We start from the raw sequence: 19,005 nt of genomic DNA on the forward strand, positions 1-19,005 counted from the left end.
TACTAATTATCCTAATAAAAAATTAACCAACTTTCCGTTGAAGGAAAAAAATCATGCAAAACTTTTCAATATCTTACAAACAGTGAAATAAGCCAAAAATAACACGAAAGCAACTCAAAAAACATAAAATTCCGCGCAGAATTTTACTCTGCAGAAAAACTTTATAAAAAAAATCAATAAAAGTGTATTATATATATATATAAAAATGACAATGAAATACGCCAATCTCTTAAAAACAGTAACATAAGAAATACGATGAAAAATTGTTGCCAAACCCATATTTCTAAAAGAATGAAACTATTCAAAATGATGCGATTTCATCAAAAATCTATCAACAACAATAAGACGGGAAAATTGTTGCCAAAATCACATTTCTAAAGATGTGAGATGTGAGAAGTGTACTCGGAAGCTTCGATTTTAGAAAAAATCGCGTTGAAAAGGTGTTAAGCTCCTTTCTTTTATTATATCTATTATTCTTTTATTATTCTTTTATTTATCTTTCTTTTATATGTAGAGATAATTTTTTTTTTTTTTTTTTAAAGTTGTTCTGTAGAGCTGTAGAGTAAAATTCTGCGCGGAATTTTATGTTTTTTGAGTTGCTTTCATGTTATTTTTGGCTTATTTCACTGTTTGTAAGATACTGAAAAGTTTTGCATGATTTTTTTTCTTCAACGGAAAGTTGTTTAATTTTTTTATTATGATAATTAATATTTGTATTAAGGGATATAGCTTATTTCATTGTAATTTTTTTCTCTTGAAAATATAAGATAAAATATCATTAATTATACTTTGCTTTTCAGAATTTTTTGTTTTTGTATTCTTTTATGTTATTTATTGCTCATTTCACTGTTTTTAAGATATTGAAACGTTCTGAGTGATTTTTTTTTAGGAAACAAAGTTCTTAACCTCCTCTATACCATTTGAGTTCTTAAGATTTTGCAAAGGGTGTGTGTGTGTGTAATTATGGCAAAGCCTCGAGGGCTATCTGCCTAAAGGGAGGGATGCCTTTCATGGAGGACTTTCTAATGGAAACTGGCTCGTATACACGTTACACATGGGGAAAACCACGAAAACGCCCATGCAGCCGCCCGTTCGGGGGATTCGAACCTCAGACCGAACTACCAGTGTTCAGCGACTTTACCGCTCGGCCGCTGGTGGGCACAGCTGGGAAGAAGACTACCATACATAAATAATTTAATGCTGTATGATCTTCTAATAATAATAATTGTTTCTAAAATTAAAGGAATTTTCTTATTGATTTTAAAGTACAGTAGGAGATCGTTGATTTTAAAATTACAGTGGAATATTATTTTTTGATTTCTTGATTATGCATTCATTCCCAAAGTTATATGCAAATTTTCAAATCTTGTGAATGCTCCAGTTAAAAAGTAATGATAAATAGCTTCAATTTTATGTTATTGACCTAAGCTTAATTTTCATTTGCATGCTTCATAGCTCGAACGATTCTTTTTATTTCACAGACTAAGCATTATTTATGAACAGATGTTGTATATCTATTCTGTCTTTCTTCAGAAGGGTGTATTATGCCATAAAGAGCCCCCCTCCCACCGTTTTTTGCACTATTCTTTGAAATGATCAGAATTAGTCAAGAAAATGATCTCAAGCTTTTAGCCCATATCAGATCAGTGCTGGATCTTTTGTGGAAATAATGTGCAAAAGACTAGGGCATAGATTCTCATAGGTGAAAAATAAAATAAACTTTTATTTTTTTCTTTAATGTGCAACCCGTATATCCCTATTTCTGACTATGTTTGCTCTCGATGCTGGGTGAGTTTATGCAGTGATGGCAGTGTATTCAAAGTGCATGTAGTACATTCCAGTTTACACCTTTAGTAATAAAAAAAGACAAGAGTACTGAAGACAAAAAATAAAATATTCGAGTAGCTTTGGAATAATCAGTTTTAGAAATGTGGTATCTGCTTTTAAAATTATAAAATTACTCTTTAACTTAGATTAATCTTAACAAGAAGGGGGGAAGTCTTTTTCAGTGCACTCAAGAAAATTCCAATGAATCAAAATAATAAATTTCTAGTTGAAAAGTATATGAAAACTTTTATATTTTAAAAATATTATTTTAATCAAAGTATTTAAGACATATTTTAAGCAAATTAAATATAGAATGTTTTATTATTATGAAAATTAATTTGTATAGCGTAGCCCAGAAAATGTAAAAACATTCAAAATGAATTAGTTAAAATGGAATTTGGTTCATGAGTGAGTGAGTGAGTGCACCGCTATGATGGCTTCCGACCACGGACATGAACCAAACGGAATTATATACCATCACGGCGAAGGCCTCCAAAGTAACAAGGTTGAATATTACATTCTAATAACAGTTTTTACATATAGATAACTGCAAGGCACTAAGCGTTATTCTGGTTATCTGCTTTAAGTTCTGAACATTTGAAACATAATATTATCCACGGTTGTTTCTGCTTAGGCAGTGTCTTGAGATTTTCTCTATTTTATCAAGGGCTATTCTGTTTTTGAGTGTGTTAGACGTCCACATTGCCCAGGCACAGTCCGCTGGTTTCTTCAAGTGCCAGGTTTTTGTATGTGCACAATGGAAGTAATAATGGTCCGTGTCGCCTTCCTCTCTGCATTAGCAGAAAAGAGTATCCCTAAGTCTGAATCTGTTCAGGTATACTGGGAATGGTCCATGACCTGTCAAGAACTGTGTTAGGCTAGCACAGTGGGTCTTTATTTCCATGTTAACTTTTGGAAGTAAGCGAAATGTCCTTCGTCCTACCTCTGCCTCTCTCCATCTACTTTGCCAATTTTGTAGCAGACTTGTCAAAGTTGTTCGCTTAATATGAGACCAAGGAAGTTTAGTTGGTCTTTCTAATATATCCGTGCAGTTGGCTGCCTGCTTGGCCAGTAGGTCAGCGGCTTCATTGCCTTGAATCCCTGTGTGAGCGGGAACGCATTTTAAAGTGGGTCTTTGCGAAATAGGCATTGTCAGAAGTTGTTTACTCCGGCTGTTTTGACTTGCGATAGCCGCCAGACTTGATGCCGAATCACTGAGTATGGAGAATTTCTCCTGTTGACATGTGCTCGCATATCTAATTGCAGCACTGATAGCTAGAAGCTCTGCTTGGTATACCGAGTTGTTCAAGCCTACTTTCCTTTTCCACTCGAATGTTACAACTCCATTTTCCAGTCTACAGAAGGCGCTGCCCGTACCGTTCTCAGTTTTGGAGCCATCTGCGAAAAGGTTATTACTGTTCCTCTGAATTGGTTGGTCGTTTACGCTGATACCGTCGGAGACATTAAAAGCCGTTGGATGAAAGTTATTACAGTTGTTTTGCTCCTCGTAGTCCGAGTGGTGATAACTATGACCCCAGAGTGTTGAAGTTTCACCCAGCCTGGTAACCCTTACGATATCTGCCTCCCTTTCTACTATCAAATCTAGGGAAGGAATTCCTGCTAGTTGTTGTAGGGCTAGTGTTGACGTGGTGCGGTAGGCCCTGCATACTTGAAGTAGCTGCTGTCTCTGAATAGAGAGCAGGGATCTTTTCATATGAGAGGTAAGTTCGCCACCCCAGATTGCTGCTCCGTAAGTTATTACTCTTTCTGTAATAGTTCTATGCCAAATTTTTAGTAGCTTAGATGAGATACCCCATTTATGTGAAGTCATGCGTCTCATGTTGTTGCTTAGGATGCTAATTCGAGTCTTAAGATTCCTGACGTGTGGCATCCAAGAAAGTCTGTTGTCGAGTAATATCCCAAGATATTTCAATTGGGGGAAACATTTTACCGGTATCCCATGGAGTTTAATGCTTGGGTTGCGTCTTAGCTGCCTGCTGCGTCCTATGAGTAAACCTTTAGTTTTCTCTGCCGAAATCTGAAGCTTATGTGCTCTGGCCCATTGGGAGAACAGATCAAGACAATATTGAGATCTCATTTCGAGGTTACTCCTTCCTGCCACAACTAACATAAAATCGTCCGCATAGGCTATGATTCGAGCGTATTCTACGCTCTCGAACTGACGAAATGCCGAGTTTGCCACCATATTCCACAGTATTGGTACAAGGCATGACCCTTCTGGGCACCCTCTAAAGACATTTTTGACATAAATGCCGCTGTCTGATGTTACTTGTACATTTCGATCTTGAAGGTACGAGCGAAGGATGGTAATAATGGCTGTTGGGCAGGCCATGTTGTGCAGCAAATTTATTACGTCTGGCCACCAAAGGGTGTCAAAGGCTCCCTTGATGTCAATGGCTATTGCCAGTGAATGCAAATTGTTATCCTTGTTCTGTTTGATAGTGGCCATTAAGTCTTTTATGGCATGCTCAGTTGAGTCGCCCATTCGGAATCCATATTGGTTGGGATGCAGGGCGTTGTTCCTTTTTAGGAAGAAGTCCAGTCTGTAAAGAATTACTCTTTCCAATACCTTACCGAGCGCTGGCAGTAGACAAACTGGCCTGTAAGATAAAGGTTCTGCCGGAGTTTTACCTGTTTTTAGGAATAACGCCACTTCTGCCAATTTCATATTTTTAGGAAAGTACTGATGTTTCCAGCAGTGCTATTCACCATAGGCGAAAGGGTCGTAGGACGAAACACCTTGTTATATGTTATCTTTTGAATAGGTCCGAAGGCTTTAGTGACATTACTACAGTAAGTTCTCCATGAGATTAACTTGGTCTCTTTAATTTTTCTTTTATATAAAGCTCTGGCTTTATTGTATGTTATCATTTTGAGTTGCCGTAGATATGGATCTACCGTGGATTGTGCTTTTCTGCGAAGTGCCCGAAATCTGCTCCTCTCTGTGTTAAGCTCTGGTGACCACCAGGATATGGAGTGTTTTGCCTTTACAGATTTGAAACGATATGCTTTGTGGGCGGCTTGCACTATTTTTGTGACTAGTAAGTCGTAGAGATTATCTAAGGAGTTTCTGTCCTGGTAGTTGTTGAAATCTTTGATAAATTTCTCTACATACGCTCGAATGTGTTCCCGTAAAACGGAATGTCCTCCAAATGCCGTTTTGAATCTTTTCTTTATTATGTAGTCTATAAGAGTATCCAGCCTGTAAGTAATACTTTTGTGATCACTGAGTGACGGCAGGTCACTCACTGCCCAATCTTGTATGTACGGAGTTGTATTGGGAGTTGATATTGTCAGATCTGGCCACCCTCGAGCTCTAGATGTTTCAAAGGTAGGCGGTGAGTCCTGAGCGTTGATGACAATGAAATGCTTACTGTCCAAGAATTCTAGTACCACAATTCCCCTTCGGTTCTCCGAGTCAGCACCCCATAGTTGACTGGTGGCGTTAAAGTCTCCTGCTATGATACAGTGTGATGCCCCAGTTAGAAGGTTAGAATTAAGTTCTTCTAATAGAGAGGTAATATCTTCGCTCGGGGGTAGATACACAACAATAATATCATTGCTGCAATTACTAGTGTCTAGTCTGATGGAGACTGTATGCTCTGTGATTTTCATTAGGAGAGGAGAGAGAAGGCCACTGTAAATAATCGCAGCTAGCTGATTCTTTGAGAGAAACGTTCTGCTGTGTGTTGGAATACTGGGAATCGCTCCGTTGTAAACGTAGGGCTCTTGGAAGATTCCGACATTAGCAGCAGTATGTGTCATTACTTGCAGCGTATTTATGGTTGCTGCATAGCACTTCTGCAAGTTACACTGTAAAATTCGAAGACCTGCTACTGTATGTTTATTTAGTGTCATCTTGGCTTAGTTCTTAGCAGTGGTCTTTCTCATGCTCTCGAAATGGGCTCCATACACTGAGCAGGAGCTTGAAGTAGATGGGTGATCTGTGTTGAAAGAGGTCCCCTTTTCAGAATTACTACTGCAGCAATTTGTGCAACTCACTTTTTCCGAGCTACACTCCTGCGTCAGGTAGCTGTTACAACACTTCGCGCAAACTGGAGCGATTTTACAGTTCCTGCTATAGTGACCGAGTTCCTGGCAGTTGTAACAGCGTATGATCCTAATGTACGGACGGAGAGGACAAGACTCAAAACCCACTAAAAGACGGCCTAGCTTAACTAGGTGTTCTGCTGACTTAGGGTCTATGTCTATCACCCAGTTTTTCCTTCCGCTTTGCCCAGAACGGCTTGCTCGTATTTGATAAGCACTGGGATTGAAGTTGGGCAGTTGGTCTACAAGTGCTGCTGTTAGATCTTCTTTTCCTAAATTCTCAGGTACTCCAAAAATAATTAAACTTTCCCTTCTTGGCTTGGGCTACCGAAATTCAAGTGTCTCTAGTAGTTCTTGCCTGTCCTCAATTGCCTGTTTGAGGCGTAGCAGGTGAACTTTTTCTCGACACCGGATGAGAAGCTCTCTGGACCTTGTGGGCCTAATCTGCACTAAAGTGATCCCTAGCTGGGAGGGTTTCAAATCTGCCGAAAGTTGAGCTTTAATCCCTTCGGGTGTCCGTGTGGAGGTCTTTGACCTTAATAATAGAACGTGCTCCGATAGAGCTGGAGAAGATCTTGAAGGTGGTGAAGTTTTCTGCTTCTTTCGTGTCACCTTCAGTGAAGGGATATTCTTTTGTGGAGTGTTCTTCTGAGGCTAAGGATTCCACTGCTTGATAAGACTCAGAATGTTGAGGATTCTCTTGAGGTGGCTGTAAACTGTGTGCGAGTTGCTGTTGTTGCAGAGCCAAGAGTTGTCCCTGTAACTGGGGGAGGTAAACCTCTTGTTCCGTTAACGTTATGCGAACGGTGTTCACAAAAGATGTAAATTGCTTTCTTTCAGAAGCGTTTAGTCTGCGAGATTCCTTTGCTTGTAAGATGAATAACTGGAGTTGGTTACAGATGTGGTTAGTTGCTTCCAACCTGGAGTTAGGTGTCTATGTGCTAGCGGCACCTTCAACAGAAGGGGGAGAATGTTGAATATTATGCTCCGTGCCGGCTGGTGATGGGGGAGTATCTGAAGGCATAGTAAGAGAACACAATGAAGATGTTTTCAGAACATAAAAAAACGAATGAGGAGATGAATGATGGATACACATGCACCTGCAGTATTCCAGGAATACTAAGTTTACACGATAGCACTGTAAGGAAAGGTAACGGAACACAATGCACACACTTCACAACGCTAAACTTGAATGAGGAGATGCACGATCAGATCACATGCACTAACTGTTGGGCTAGAGTACTAAGCATGTACCGTAGCAATAAAAGATTAGCTAGTTACGAGAACACAATGTGTGCACTTTCACGGCACTAAAATTGGATGAAGTGATGTATAATGAAACCTCATAAGCTAATAGTCTTTCTTGTATATTGAGTATGGGCTGTACCACTATAAGAGGAAAATATATATATATATATATATATGTATATATTTGTTTTATATAAAATGTGTAAAAGACGCACACACTTTCACCTTATATACTAACAGTTCTAAGTAAGCACAGAGTGATAATCATGCACACTATTACACAGCACTGAGTAATAACAAAATGTCTACTAGAACACGATGCACACACTTTCTAGGACTAAACTCGAATGAGAAGATGCGCAATCAAATCACATAAAATGACAGTAAAGTATGCACTATAGCACTATAAGATGAGATAACTGCAAGAACACTATACTTTCACAGCAGTGAAAATTTGATTAGGAAATGTATGAAGAAATCTCATAAATAAATTATCTTGCATAAATATTGAGTTTGCGCTGTAGCACTATGAGAGAAAAGATTAAAAAAAAAAAAAAAAAAAAAGAGCAATAACATGTGCACACATTCACGGTAAACACTGAATAATAATTACGCACTCTGTACACTGTAACGCAGCGCTGTGTAAATAAAACGATGAATACTTGAGCACAATACACGCACTTTTCACTGCCCTAAGTAATAAGTAAGTACTGAATAATATTCACACGCACTATATCACAGCACTGAATCATATGATGAATACTGGAGCTCTTCGTAGCATTAAACTTGAATGAGGAGATGTACAATCAAATCGCATACACTGCCGATAAAGTATGTACCGTACTGCGAGAACACGATGCACAGACTTCCGGTATTAATAATGAATAAGGAAATGTATGGTGAAATCTGATAAATTTTCTTTACATATATTGAGTATGTGCTATAGCACTAGTTCCGACTAGGGTATGTAAGAGGTAAATACTTCGTAAGCGTTAAAATCTCTTTCAAAATAAGCAGTGCACACACTATCACAGATATGAACTTGGATGAGGAATTGCACTGCATCACTAATAAAGGAAAATACTGCTTGAGCTGAATGCAAACACGCACTTGGCTCGAATGATGTGTAGTACTAATAAAAAAAAATCAAATGCACTGACAATCGTAAGATGATTACTACTCTTATGTGGCCAAAGATGGCGGTTGACAAACTTTTTCCCTCTTGTTTTGGGGTTGAAAAAAAAGCAGTTTTGGAAAGGGGTAGATTTAGAGTAGTATTCGATTACAAGCGCACCCCTGCGCTGCCTGTGGCCGAGACTGAGAGGAGGGGAGAATGCTCATCGGTGCAGAAAGACTTAGCGAGTGCAACAAAAGACATCTGTCTACTTTGTCTGTCTGTCTGTCCTTTTTCTTTTCAGCAGAAGTAAGGAGGGGCGGGTAACCGCGTTACTGTGTTAAAGTCACGACGATCAGGAACACAAGCCGGAACAGTAACACTTAGAAAATTAACCCCTTCGCGCCGACTGTCACGTATACGTGCCAGCAACGAACACACTTATCTAACCGGCCGACACGTAGGCGTGCCAGAGCATTGTTGCATTCTCTACCGACTGTCACGTATTTGTGCCAGTACCTTGGAACGTTTTTCAAACTATAATTTCTGCCACAAGATGGCACTGTATGTCCATATTGTTTCAGATACATGTGCATTAGACATTCTACTCGAAATGAGAGAAGCATGACTCACATACACGTGTTTTTGATTATATAAACAAACGGGGAACTAAATGTTTCCGAATGGCGTGATTTATGACGTCTCTTTAAATCGCACTTTATTCGCACGTGGTAGTTGTTTATTGTAAGTAGAAGTTTTATATGCGCTAAAGCGTTGAGTATTTCCGTTTACAGTTCAGTTTTTAGAAAATAATTAGATCTTGTTAGACGTGAATTCTTTCTGTTTTTACCGTTTCAATGTCGACGCGTCGAAAATGTTTAACAGAGCACGAAATAGCAGAAATGATGCAAAATATTTCAGATATTGATTCTGATATTCTGATATTGATTCTGAAAGATTAACTGAAAGACATTTTCCAAAACTTTGTTCAGAAGAGACTGATAAGAAAATGAGACGACGATGCTTCGTTTGTTCACATTCCCGGAAAATCCTCCAAAACGGCAAATGAGTTATTACGAGTTCAAGGAATGTAACGTAGGACTGTGTGTAGATCCCTGTTTTCAAATTTTTCATACGAAAAGAGAATTTTAAGTAATATATTTAGTTTTCAGATTATAATGTTAAAAGTCATAAAATAGTGAGTAATTAAAATAAAATGTGTAAAATATGTATTTAAACAAGAAATAAGGTAATTAAAGTATATATATATAAATATCTATAAAGCATAAGCCGTTTAAATACTGTATAGAGCATTATTAAACAATGCGTTGATACTTCGGAAATTTCATGGATTTAGGCTTAGTAGCAAAAAAGCCCCCGGCCCTGGAGAGACGCTCGCGGAAGACACTGCCGGCCTCCGCGATAAGCGCGCGTTTTCGCTACCCGGCTCGAAGGGGTTAATTAAATAATCAGTGAATAATGATGAAACTTACACAACTGAAGTCCTAGTGCTTTTCTGTAATTGCAGATACAAAAAAAAAAATCTCTTGTAAGCCTGAATATTCCGTTCACCGTGAAGCAAAATGTGGGAGCAAAATTCATACGATCACTTATCTCTGCGTATAGACGCTACTCTCTTGGTTCATGAGTTCTAGTTCCCCCCCCCCAGAAATTATTATTGTTATGATTTTGCTTGGTTCAGTTAAATTTCATTTATTTTTTTGTTCTAAATAGCAATATATAAATAATATTCAATTACATCTATTAATGTTAAGATTTTTAATAACAATAATGTAACTTTTAAGATTTGTTTGTTTATATTATCTATTTGCTTTACTCTAGACATCTTACCATGCAGTGCTCATTGGAGATATTTGCCGTTCTCGAAATTCTGATTTAAAGATATTTAAAGAGGTAAACATTTTATTTTACACATATTTCTGATATTAATTTATTCCTAAATTTATCATTTCTAATTTTAATTTTGAATTAAAAAGAAGTCTTTTAGATAGGTGAAACTTTCTCTACGGATTTGTTTCGGATTGCAAGCTTGCTAGACAAAATAGTAAGTATTGAAGAAAAAGTTTGTTTTTTTAAGTTAAATTATTATGATTTAATACAATTTACTACTCAACTGAAATGCACTAAATGATAATATTTTGACCCTATTAAAAGTAATTGCTTTAAATTATTTGGATTTACTTTTATAATTTATAAAGCTTTCGATCTAAGACATTACAATAAATTATTTATTAAAATTGATTACATAATTAAAAAACGTTTATATTTCTGTGAACAATTTCATGATTAAAATGTTTAATTTATGTATTTAGAAAAAATGTCTTTAAGGAAACCAGAAAGAATGTGTGCTTAGCTACCCTCCTTTTCTTAAATAAAATTGTGTTTATACAGAATACACTGCTTTACCTCCATTACTTTCCGGATTAAAGCGTAGCTTTCTCGAAGGTCACGATTAAAGTGCAATCTTCATTGATCAATATATTTTTTGACAGCCTTTAAATTTTCTCCTGTAAATTTTAAGAAATCAGAGGCATTCTTCACATTTAACTCTGCTTATGTTGTGATCAGCACATAGATCATTAATTACATTTGTGACCAAAATTAAGAGGCAAATTATGTCTATTCTTATGAAAAATATTGAACAAAAGGTACTAATTATGCTGCTGAAGAATTATAAAAATTTGCACATTCGAATATGTATTGTACACGTGTGCATCTGCAGAGTTGTAATTATGGTGGAGATATAAGTGTATGAGGTGTTTACAGCAACTTTTGTGCTCATGCACTTTCATAATATTCGCCGTGGTTCTCGCAAGAACTGCATAAATTTTGTTAGGTATCAGGTATAGTTTGGCCACCTCATCCGCGACCATGAGCGCAAACACGCATGCGCCATTCGGACCGAATTATTCTCAAAATAGGGTGGAAGGATGGAGACTTACTTTCCCTCCAGCTTATCTCTTTCCGGAAAAGAAAAGACCTTTCACGTCGCAGCAAGTTATACCGCTCTTTTTGGACGAGTCTATGTGTTCTGACCGAATGCAAACAGGGCTGCGTTTGAGACGGTCGAACTAAAAAATGAGTAGCTACGAATGTATGGATGACGAAGTGAGATGGTGAATTGTTGGTGGATTGGAGGTAAGCCAGTCACAAGCACAGGTGGCTACAAAGCTCAATGTCTACAGATTGCTGAAAGAGTTTCAGGATGCTAGTTCCATATCAAGATGACTTGGGGAAGCTCACCGTGGCGAACAGGATTGCTACAGTTTCTCAACTCTCATATGAGCTGTATTGTGCCACTAGAACCCAAGTTTCATGGTCTATAGTTGCCCAAAGGCTTCATGCTATACGGTCGTAAGCCAAAAGACCCGCTGTTTGTGTCTCACTGACTGCAGCACACTGACAGTGTGCTTAGCGTGGTGGAGACAAGATTCACCTTGGACCAAACTTCATTGGAGCACCGTACGTTTCACAGAGCCGAGATTCAGCTCGGACTCTGATTCTTAGCGTACCTCTATCTGGAGAACGCTTGGAACACGATACCATTCCTCTCTTATCAGGCAAAAGGACTATTATGGCGGTGAAGATGTAATGGTTGGGCAGGCATTATGCTAGACAACTGCGTACCCCTGCATGTATTTGGCAAAGGCTCCCTGGCTGCTGTGGGATATTGAGAGATATCTTACAGCTTCATAGTCAACTTTTAAGGGGCCTAGTTACTGGACGAAAATGCTCGCCCACATAGAGTCTAGCTGATTGCAAATAACCTGGAAAGTGAGGATGTGTCTCATGGAGTTTCCAGCCAGATGCCTTAATCTTAACCTTATAGAACATGTCTGGAATGCTTTTGGGAGGGCATTTTCACCTAGCCATCCTGATCTGAGAACTGTCAATAGAATTCAAAATGTTGAATTCATTTATAATCTATAGAAGGTGATTCTCGTTAAGTTTGACCACTGGAGGCACTGACAGAAAATATTGCTGTTATTCAAGAGGAAATATTGAGTGATAAGAGCTGAAAAATCAGGGAGATAGCTTCATGATTCGATCCGCCTTATGGCACTAAAAGATGTGAACTTGATCTTGGTTTAAGAAGACCATTTCCCCTGGCACTTCATTATTGTTGATGTATCGCAACTTATCATTAGTGCAGATTTTTTAGATAAATTTGAAATTTTGGTGGACATTAAAAGTCAACTTTTGATCGATAGCCTTATCAACTCTAATTCTAAAGAGTACAACACTTTCAGGCCTTTTTTGGAATTAACTTTCATTGACAATGCCCTTAATAGGAAAATTGTAAACAAATTGCATGAATATTTAATCTTACAATAAGTACAAGCTCAAACTCATAATGTGCAGCACTCCCTTGAAACTAAAGGCCATCTGTCTATTCAAAGGTTAGGTAAATTAAAAAATTAGCAACTTTAAAAAAAGAGTGCAATGCTTTAATGAAGAAAGGAATCATTCAGCCTTCTGAAACGCCTTATGCTAGTCCTTTACATTTTGTTAAAAACAAAATGTTGACTGCAGAATTTTTGGTGCTTTCTGGAAATTCAATTTCGTTTCTTTGATCCTTATCCTTTACCACACATACATGACTATTTTCAATGTTTAACAGAAAAAAAAGATTTTCAGTAAAATATATCTTGTCAAGGCTTATCACCAAATTCCTATGGAACAACCTGATAGAAAAAAGACAGCAGTAAATCATTCCCATTGGATTATATGTACTTGTGCACAAACTTGACATTTGTATTAAGAAATGCAGCTCAGACATTTTAAAGATTTATTGATCAAGTTTTATGAGGTTTAGATTGCTTTTGTGCTTACCTAGATGATGTATTCACAGCATCAGAAGGTGAAAACACACACAAAGCCTATTTAGAAAAGGTGTTTGAATGATTCAAGCGCTCTTGACTTAATTTAGCTAGAGCAGATAAAAGCTGTAATTGAATACCCACTACCTAAGACTGTAGAGGACCTAAGGTAATTTCTCACAATGCTTAACTTCTACCATCATTTTATATGAAATGCTGCTAAGACCCTAAGCTTTCCTCTATGATTTGAAAAGCTAAGAAGGACAAGTCAGAAATTACATTGGATGATAAAATGAAAGATGATTTCAAAACCTGCAAACAATTATTCCCTAATCCTACTATGTTGGCACATCCTGTTCAAATGGGAAACTTTCATTAATTCCCGATGCTTCAGAAATAGCTATTTGAGCCATACTACAACATGATGTTGGGGAGAAGGTGGAACCCTTAGGATTTTATTTCAGGAAATTAACATCTTCTGAATGTAAGTGCAATACTTATGATAGAGAACTTTTTTAGATATATTCAGCAATTATTTTTTGACACATGGTAGAAGGTCAAGATTTCGTGATATTCACCAATCACAAACCTTTGATTTATGCCCTGCAACGAAAGCATGGTAAAGCAACAACTTGTCAAAATCATCATTTAGAATTTATATCACAATTCACTAATGATCTTGAGATCACTTGGGATTTCAAAAAATTTCAATTCAAAGTTTTTCTGAGCTTCCACGCCGCTCAGGGAAGGTGAACCTCCCTCCCGAGTTATTTTAATAACTAAAATAAGAATTGGTGCAAAAAATGTTTACATTTTTTCACCAATTCTTTACATTATTAAATGATTTCCATGTAAATCAAGTTTTTATTCAGTTTTGCTTTTCTACCTGGATGAGATAGATTAAGTAACATTTCAAAAACCTGAAATCTGAACTTCTTAGGTACATATGGTCGAATTTTTTTAAAGATATATCACAATAAATTAGAAGCTTTATTTTAAGAAAAATTTAATTACTTTAATTGGTAGCAGAACCGGATTTTAGAAGGGTTTGCAACTTGCTATCATTTCCCTGCGCACAGGCCATTTCATTTTAATCAACAGCCTGAGGTGATTGAATTTTGAAACTCTCCAAAAAAAGCGTCTACTGTAACATTTCAAAAACCTGAAATCTGAACTTCTTAGGTACGTATGGTCGAATTTTTTTAAAGATATATCACAATAAATTAGAAGCTGTATTTTAAGAAAAATTTAATTACTTTAATTGGTAGCAGAACCGGATTTTAGAAGGGTTTGCAACTTGCTATCATTTCCCTGAGCACAGGCCATTTCATTTTAATCAACAGCCTGAGGTGATTGAATTTTGAAACTCTCCAAAAAAAGCGTCTACTGTATTATTACTTCCAGAAATATATCTCAGATAAGTGGTGATATAAATTCTAAATGATGAATTTGACAAGGTGTTGCTATCTCATCCAGATATAAAAGCAAAACTTAATAAAAAAAAACTTGATTTATACGGAAATCATTTAATGATTTAAAGAATTGTGCAAAAAATTTTTAATATACCAAAAAATCTAAAATCCACTGGCACACTAAAAGCTCTCTTGGTACATTTATGTCAACTGATGCCAGGTTCAGCCATATACATATAGATATAATAGGCCCACTTCTGCCATCAGATGATTACCATGTAGGGTTTATATTTATTTTAACTAACATTTATTTTAAGCTATCTTTCCTGTCAAGCCTTTACTTTCCCCTGAAATTGCCAATGCCAGAGTATGTAAATTTTATTAGAACGAGCAAAGTATTCAAATTTTCAGCGGAAGTAATTTTAAGTTAAATAGAAGGGAAACGAGTTTGTAGGTGTGCTTTCTTGATTCACGAGCGTGAAGGTAGCTAGGTAGAAATTTAAGAACCGCGCGTTTCGGCCTGTGTGCTTGCTTCGGCAGTTAGTTGAATCTTTCAATTTTTTATTCAGAAAGTTTGCTGAAATCTCAGCTGTATCTTAGAACGCGGTTAAGTTAGTCACGTTTAGAGAGCCTCGTAGGTAGTGATTCGTTATTATTCATTTTTAGTTGTACTTATTTTTATTTAACCGCCGGGTCGGCGTAGTTTGTGAGCGTCAAGTGAACGCATCTGTAACTTCTAAAGTGGAATAAAAAGGGAGTTAAACCCTTCTTAAGAGTTTGTGTACTTTCCAGTTCATAGCAGTCACTACTATTGTTACGGGCAAGTTGGAGCCACGCAACACCACGTTTGCGCCCGAACACTTTTCGAACTGAAATGCCCGAAAACTGGATGGAAGCTCCTGGACAAGTCCAACCACAAGAAATGGCGAGCCAATTGGAAGGATTTGGAATGGTTCAGACGATGAGAGCATTAATCAAGCCAAACGTCAATTTCGACGGAAAAAATTCGGTGGCGATATTCTTGGAAGGTCTCGAAAATCGTTTTCAGCTCTACCCTGTGCCTGAAAGACAAAAAGTTGCCATTGCCACATCTGCACTAACAGGACAGGCCTCACTATGGTGGAAGAATATAGGTAAATTTTTATTAGGGGAATTCGGAGGCCAAACATATACCTTTGAAAATTTCAAAAAATCATTATTAAAGGCCTTCCCCATAGTGAAAGACCGAGCAAAGCTAGAAGCCGAACTGTGACCCCTCCTGTATCCAGGCAGTCCTTCGAGCTAGAAGAATCTACAACGGATGGCACGCACATAAAATTACAGAGTACTTGGGAATACGCCGATGCTACAAGTGCCAACAGCTCGGCCACACACAAGACCAATGTACCTGCAAAAAGGAATTTTGTGCTTACTGCGCCGGACCCCATCACACCAGCAAATGTAAAGCCGAACTTCCAGAATGCATTAACTGTCGGGATGCAAATGAGAGACACGGAGCTAGGTATGACTGCAGGCACCCGGCATACGCAGCGGAGTGTCCAGAGTACCAACGTGCAGCGGCCTATATCAGAAGTATTACCCAGTACTGATAATAGCATCATATCACAAAACAGCGGAAGCCAGTCAAAAACTGATGTACTTGTCAACCGAGAGACTATAGCAGAAGAAACACCGGTGAAAATACTACAAATCAATATGCAGCGCGCCAGAGCGGCAGTCGCTCAAACAATACAATATGCAATCGAAAAGAACATAGATATAATCCTTGGTCAAGAGCCTTATGTCAGAGAGGGGATGGCAGTAGGTTTCCCGGTAAAATGGACGGTATTTCAGAAAATAGATAAAGATAATGCACCAAAAGCAATTTTAGTATGTTGCAGGCCGGATTGGTCGCCGGTTATCATCGCAGCGGAACAAGACAACATTGCAGTACTCCTGGAAGTTCATTCACTTACTTTGGCCATCGCTTCGAGCTACTCGCCACCGACAGTGGAAATTGGGCCCACTGCAAGGTTCATGGAGCAAGTTTTACACAAGATAAAGATTCCATACGTACTTTTCGGGGGAGATTATAACGCCCATAATACTACCTGGGGCTATCGTGCCACGGACACAAAGAGCAGAGAACTGGAGGACTTCCTCAGCTCGAAAAATCTTGTTATCCACAATACCGCAGAAGCGCCACCCTCCTTCGACAGAATCTTCGCTCGGGGCTGGCCCGATCTCACTATTACGTCTTTGCAAGCAGCGTTCTTACTGACAGATTGGAAAGTAGATGATCAAGAAAGTCTAAGTGATCACAAATTTATAACTTACTCTCTGCGGCAGTCGACATCTATCACCAAAATTAAAAGGTACAATCTCCCAGGTAGAAAGCTCCTTACCTTCACTAGGAAGGTTAAAAGGCACCTGGAAACTCTTCAACCGGCGCTACAGCATGCAGACACAATGGCAGACTTGGAGAATTTCTCCATCAGGCTACAGAACACCCTACAATTAGTTTGTGACCAAAATCTCCCCAAGAAAAAACCTCAGAAGATAAAGGAAATGCACTGGTGGACGGGCGCATTACAGAAGCAATAGCGTAAATGCAGGGCTTTGCGAAGGAGATTGAAGTACGAGAGGCGGCTAGAGATCACCTCGGACACACTCACCATTTTTCAAAGAGAGCGAGCAAAATACAAAAGGATGATCATCCAGGCCAAAGTAACATCTTGGAGAGAGTTCTGTTCCAATACAAAAGAAGTATACGGGCTGCATCACAAGATAGCAACGGGGAAGGTGTTCAAGCCTTCGCAGCTTCAAATCCCGTCATCACTGGATAGCAGCCAAACCTACACGACTGACACTTTGAATGTAGTTTTAAATACTGTGTTCAGTCAGGACGATGCAGAGCAAGACACCGCCGAACAAGCTGCCCTTCGAGCAGATACAAATAGTGTAGACACAGAAGCAGATCCGGAATTCACGCTTCAAGAACTGCAGAGAGTGCTGGCAAGTCTGCCGTGAAAGAAAGCCCCCGGGACAGACGGCATGGACTACACAATCGTAAAAGCTACCATAAAGGCATACCCTACATTCTTCGTAAGCTATTTCAATAAGCTTCTGTCAGTAGGACTTTTTCCAACACCATATAAAATAGGGCAAGTGGTATTATTCCTCAAGAAAAACAGAGATCCTTCAGAAGCCTCATCATTCAGACCCATCTGCCTTTTGTCGGCGATGGGGAAGGTGTTGGAGAAGTTAATCATCAACAGACTGCGCCACCACTTGCATCTCAAAGGTTATCTCAGCAGCAGCCAATATGGCTTCAGGACTGGTTCATCGACGGTGCATGCCCTCCATAATATAAAGGAGGCAATTCTGGAAAATAGACACAGCGGCCACCACACGGCTATGGTCAGCATAGACCTAAAGAATGCTTTCGATACGCTGTGGTGGCCGGCTATCAGGCAGGCATTACGAAGGGCCAATTGCCCAAGTAACATATATAGTATAATAAGCAACTATCTGCAGGATCGGAAGCTATTAGCGGTGCATAATGCAGGCATTATCGAAAAGGTGCAAACTAGAGGATGTCCGCAAGGATCGTGCGCCGGGCCGCATTTATGGAACTTAACGTTCAATGAAGTACTGACAGCGACGTGGCCGGCTCACACTAAAATCATTGCATACGCGGATGACGCGGCGCTTTTCGTAAAAGGTACCTCGCGAGAAAAATTGCAATGAAGTTTGCGCGATCTTTCATGACCAGTTTACCAAACTGAAGCTCACAATTGCAGAACATAAGTCAAAAGTCCTTTTAATTCCGAAAAAAGGAGGATGCTTAGTAAGACGCCCCACCATAAAGATTAACAACCAACGCCTGCAGATAGTGGACCTGCTAATATTTAGGGGTCACTTTTGATCATAAAATGACCTGGATCCCTCACGTGCAGGATCTCAAACTCCGGACGGCAGCCATAGCCAAACAAATGAAACTCTTTTATGGTCACAAATGGGGGCTTAATCCCCATATTCAAAAGGTATTGTACACGACAGTCATCGAGAAGATAGTGACGTATGCTGCCGCAGTATGGGCCTACCCAATGCAAGGAAGGAAGGTCCGACATCTTAACAGCATACAACGACCATTCGCATTGGGAATCACACGTGCCTACCGCACCACCTCCACCGATGCCATTAACGTACTTGCTGGTCTCCTTCCCCTGCACATCCGGGTTGAGGAGGAGGCAGCACGCCAACACATTTTGCAACTTAAGAAGGCAGTTACTTTTGACGATGAAACATACTACCCGGATGAGTACGAAACAAACTTCTGCCCTCTTGACGTCCACCCGGCAGAGAAAGGCAAAGGGATACTTATCTCAATTAATCTCACTGCAACTCATCACTCAAGGGAAATGACCATCTATACAGACGGGTCTAGATTGGACGAAAGAGTGGGATGCGCCTATGTCGCCACGAAACAAGACAACGCAGTCGAGAAATG

The 19,005-nt window shown here is 38.9% G+C and overlaps 1 protein-coding gene across 16 annotated transcripts in view; it reads left to right on the top strand.

Moving 5' to 3' along the window:
• LOC118194955 (mutS protein homolog 5-like) overlaps positions 1-19,005 on the top strand; it is a 317,359-nt gene that overhangs the window by 105,290 nt on the left and 193,064 nt on the right. For all 16 annotated transcript variants that reach the window (XR_015043107.1, XR_015043108.1, XR_015043110.1 and 13 more), the window contains 2 exons: positions 10,103-10,174; positions 10,269-10,325. Coding sequence is in view for 12 of the 16 variants with exons in the window: in XM_085824216.1 (XP_085680342.1) it covers positions 10,103-10,174; positions 10,269-10,325 (129 nt within the window). In the remaining 4 variants the exon portion in view is untranslated. The remainder of the gene's footprint in view (positions 1-10,102; positions 10,175-10,268; positions 10,326-19,005) is intronic.

The sequence above is a fragment of the Stegodyphus dumicola genome, chromosome 1 (genome assembly GCF_044657685.1).
Source record: "Stegodyphus dumicola isolate Sdum_Otavi_A_Nest chromosome 1, ASM4465768v1".
NCBI classification, from domain to species: domain Eukaryota; kingdom Metazoa; phylum Arthropoda; class Arachnida; order Araneae; family Eresidae; genus Stegodyphus; species Stegodyphus dumicola.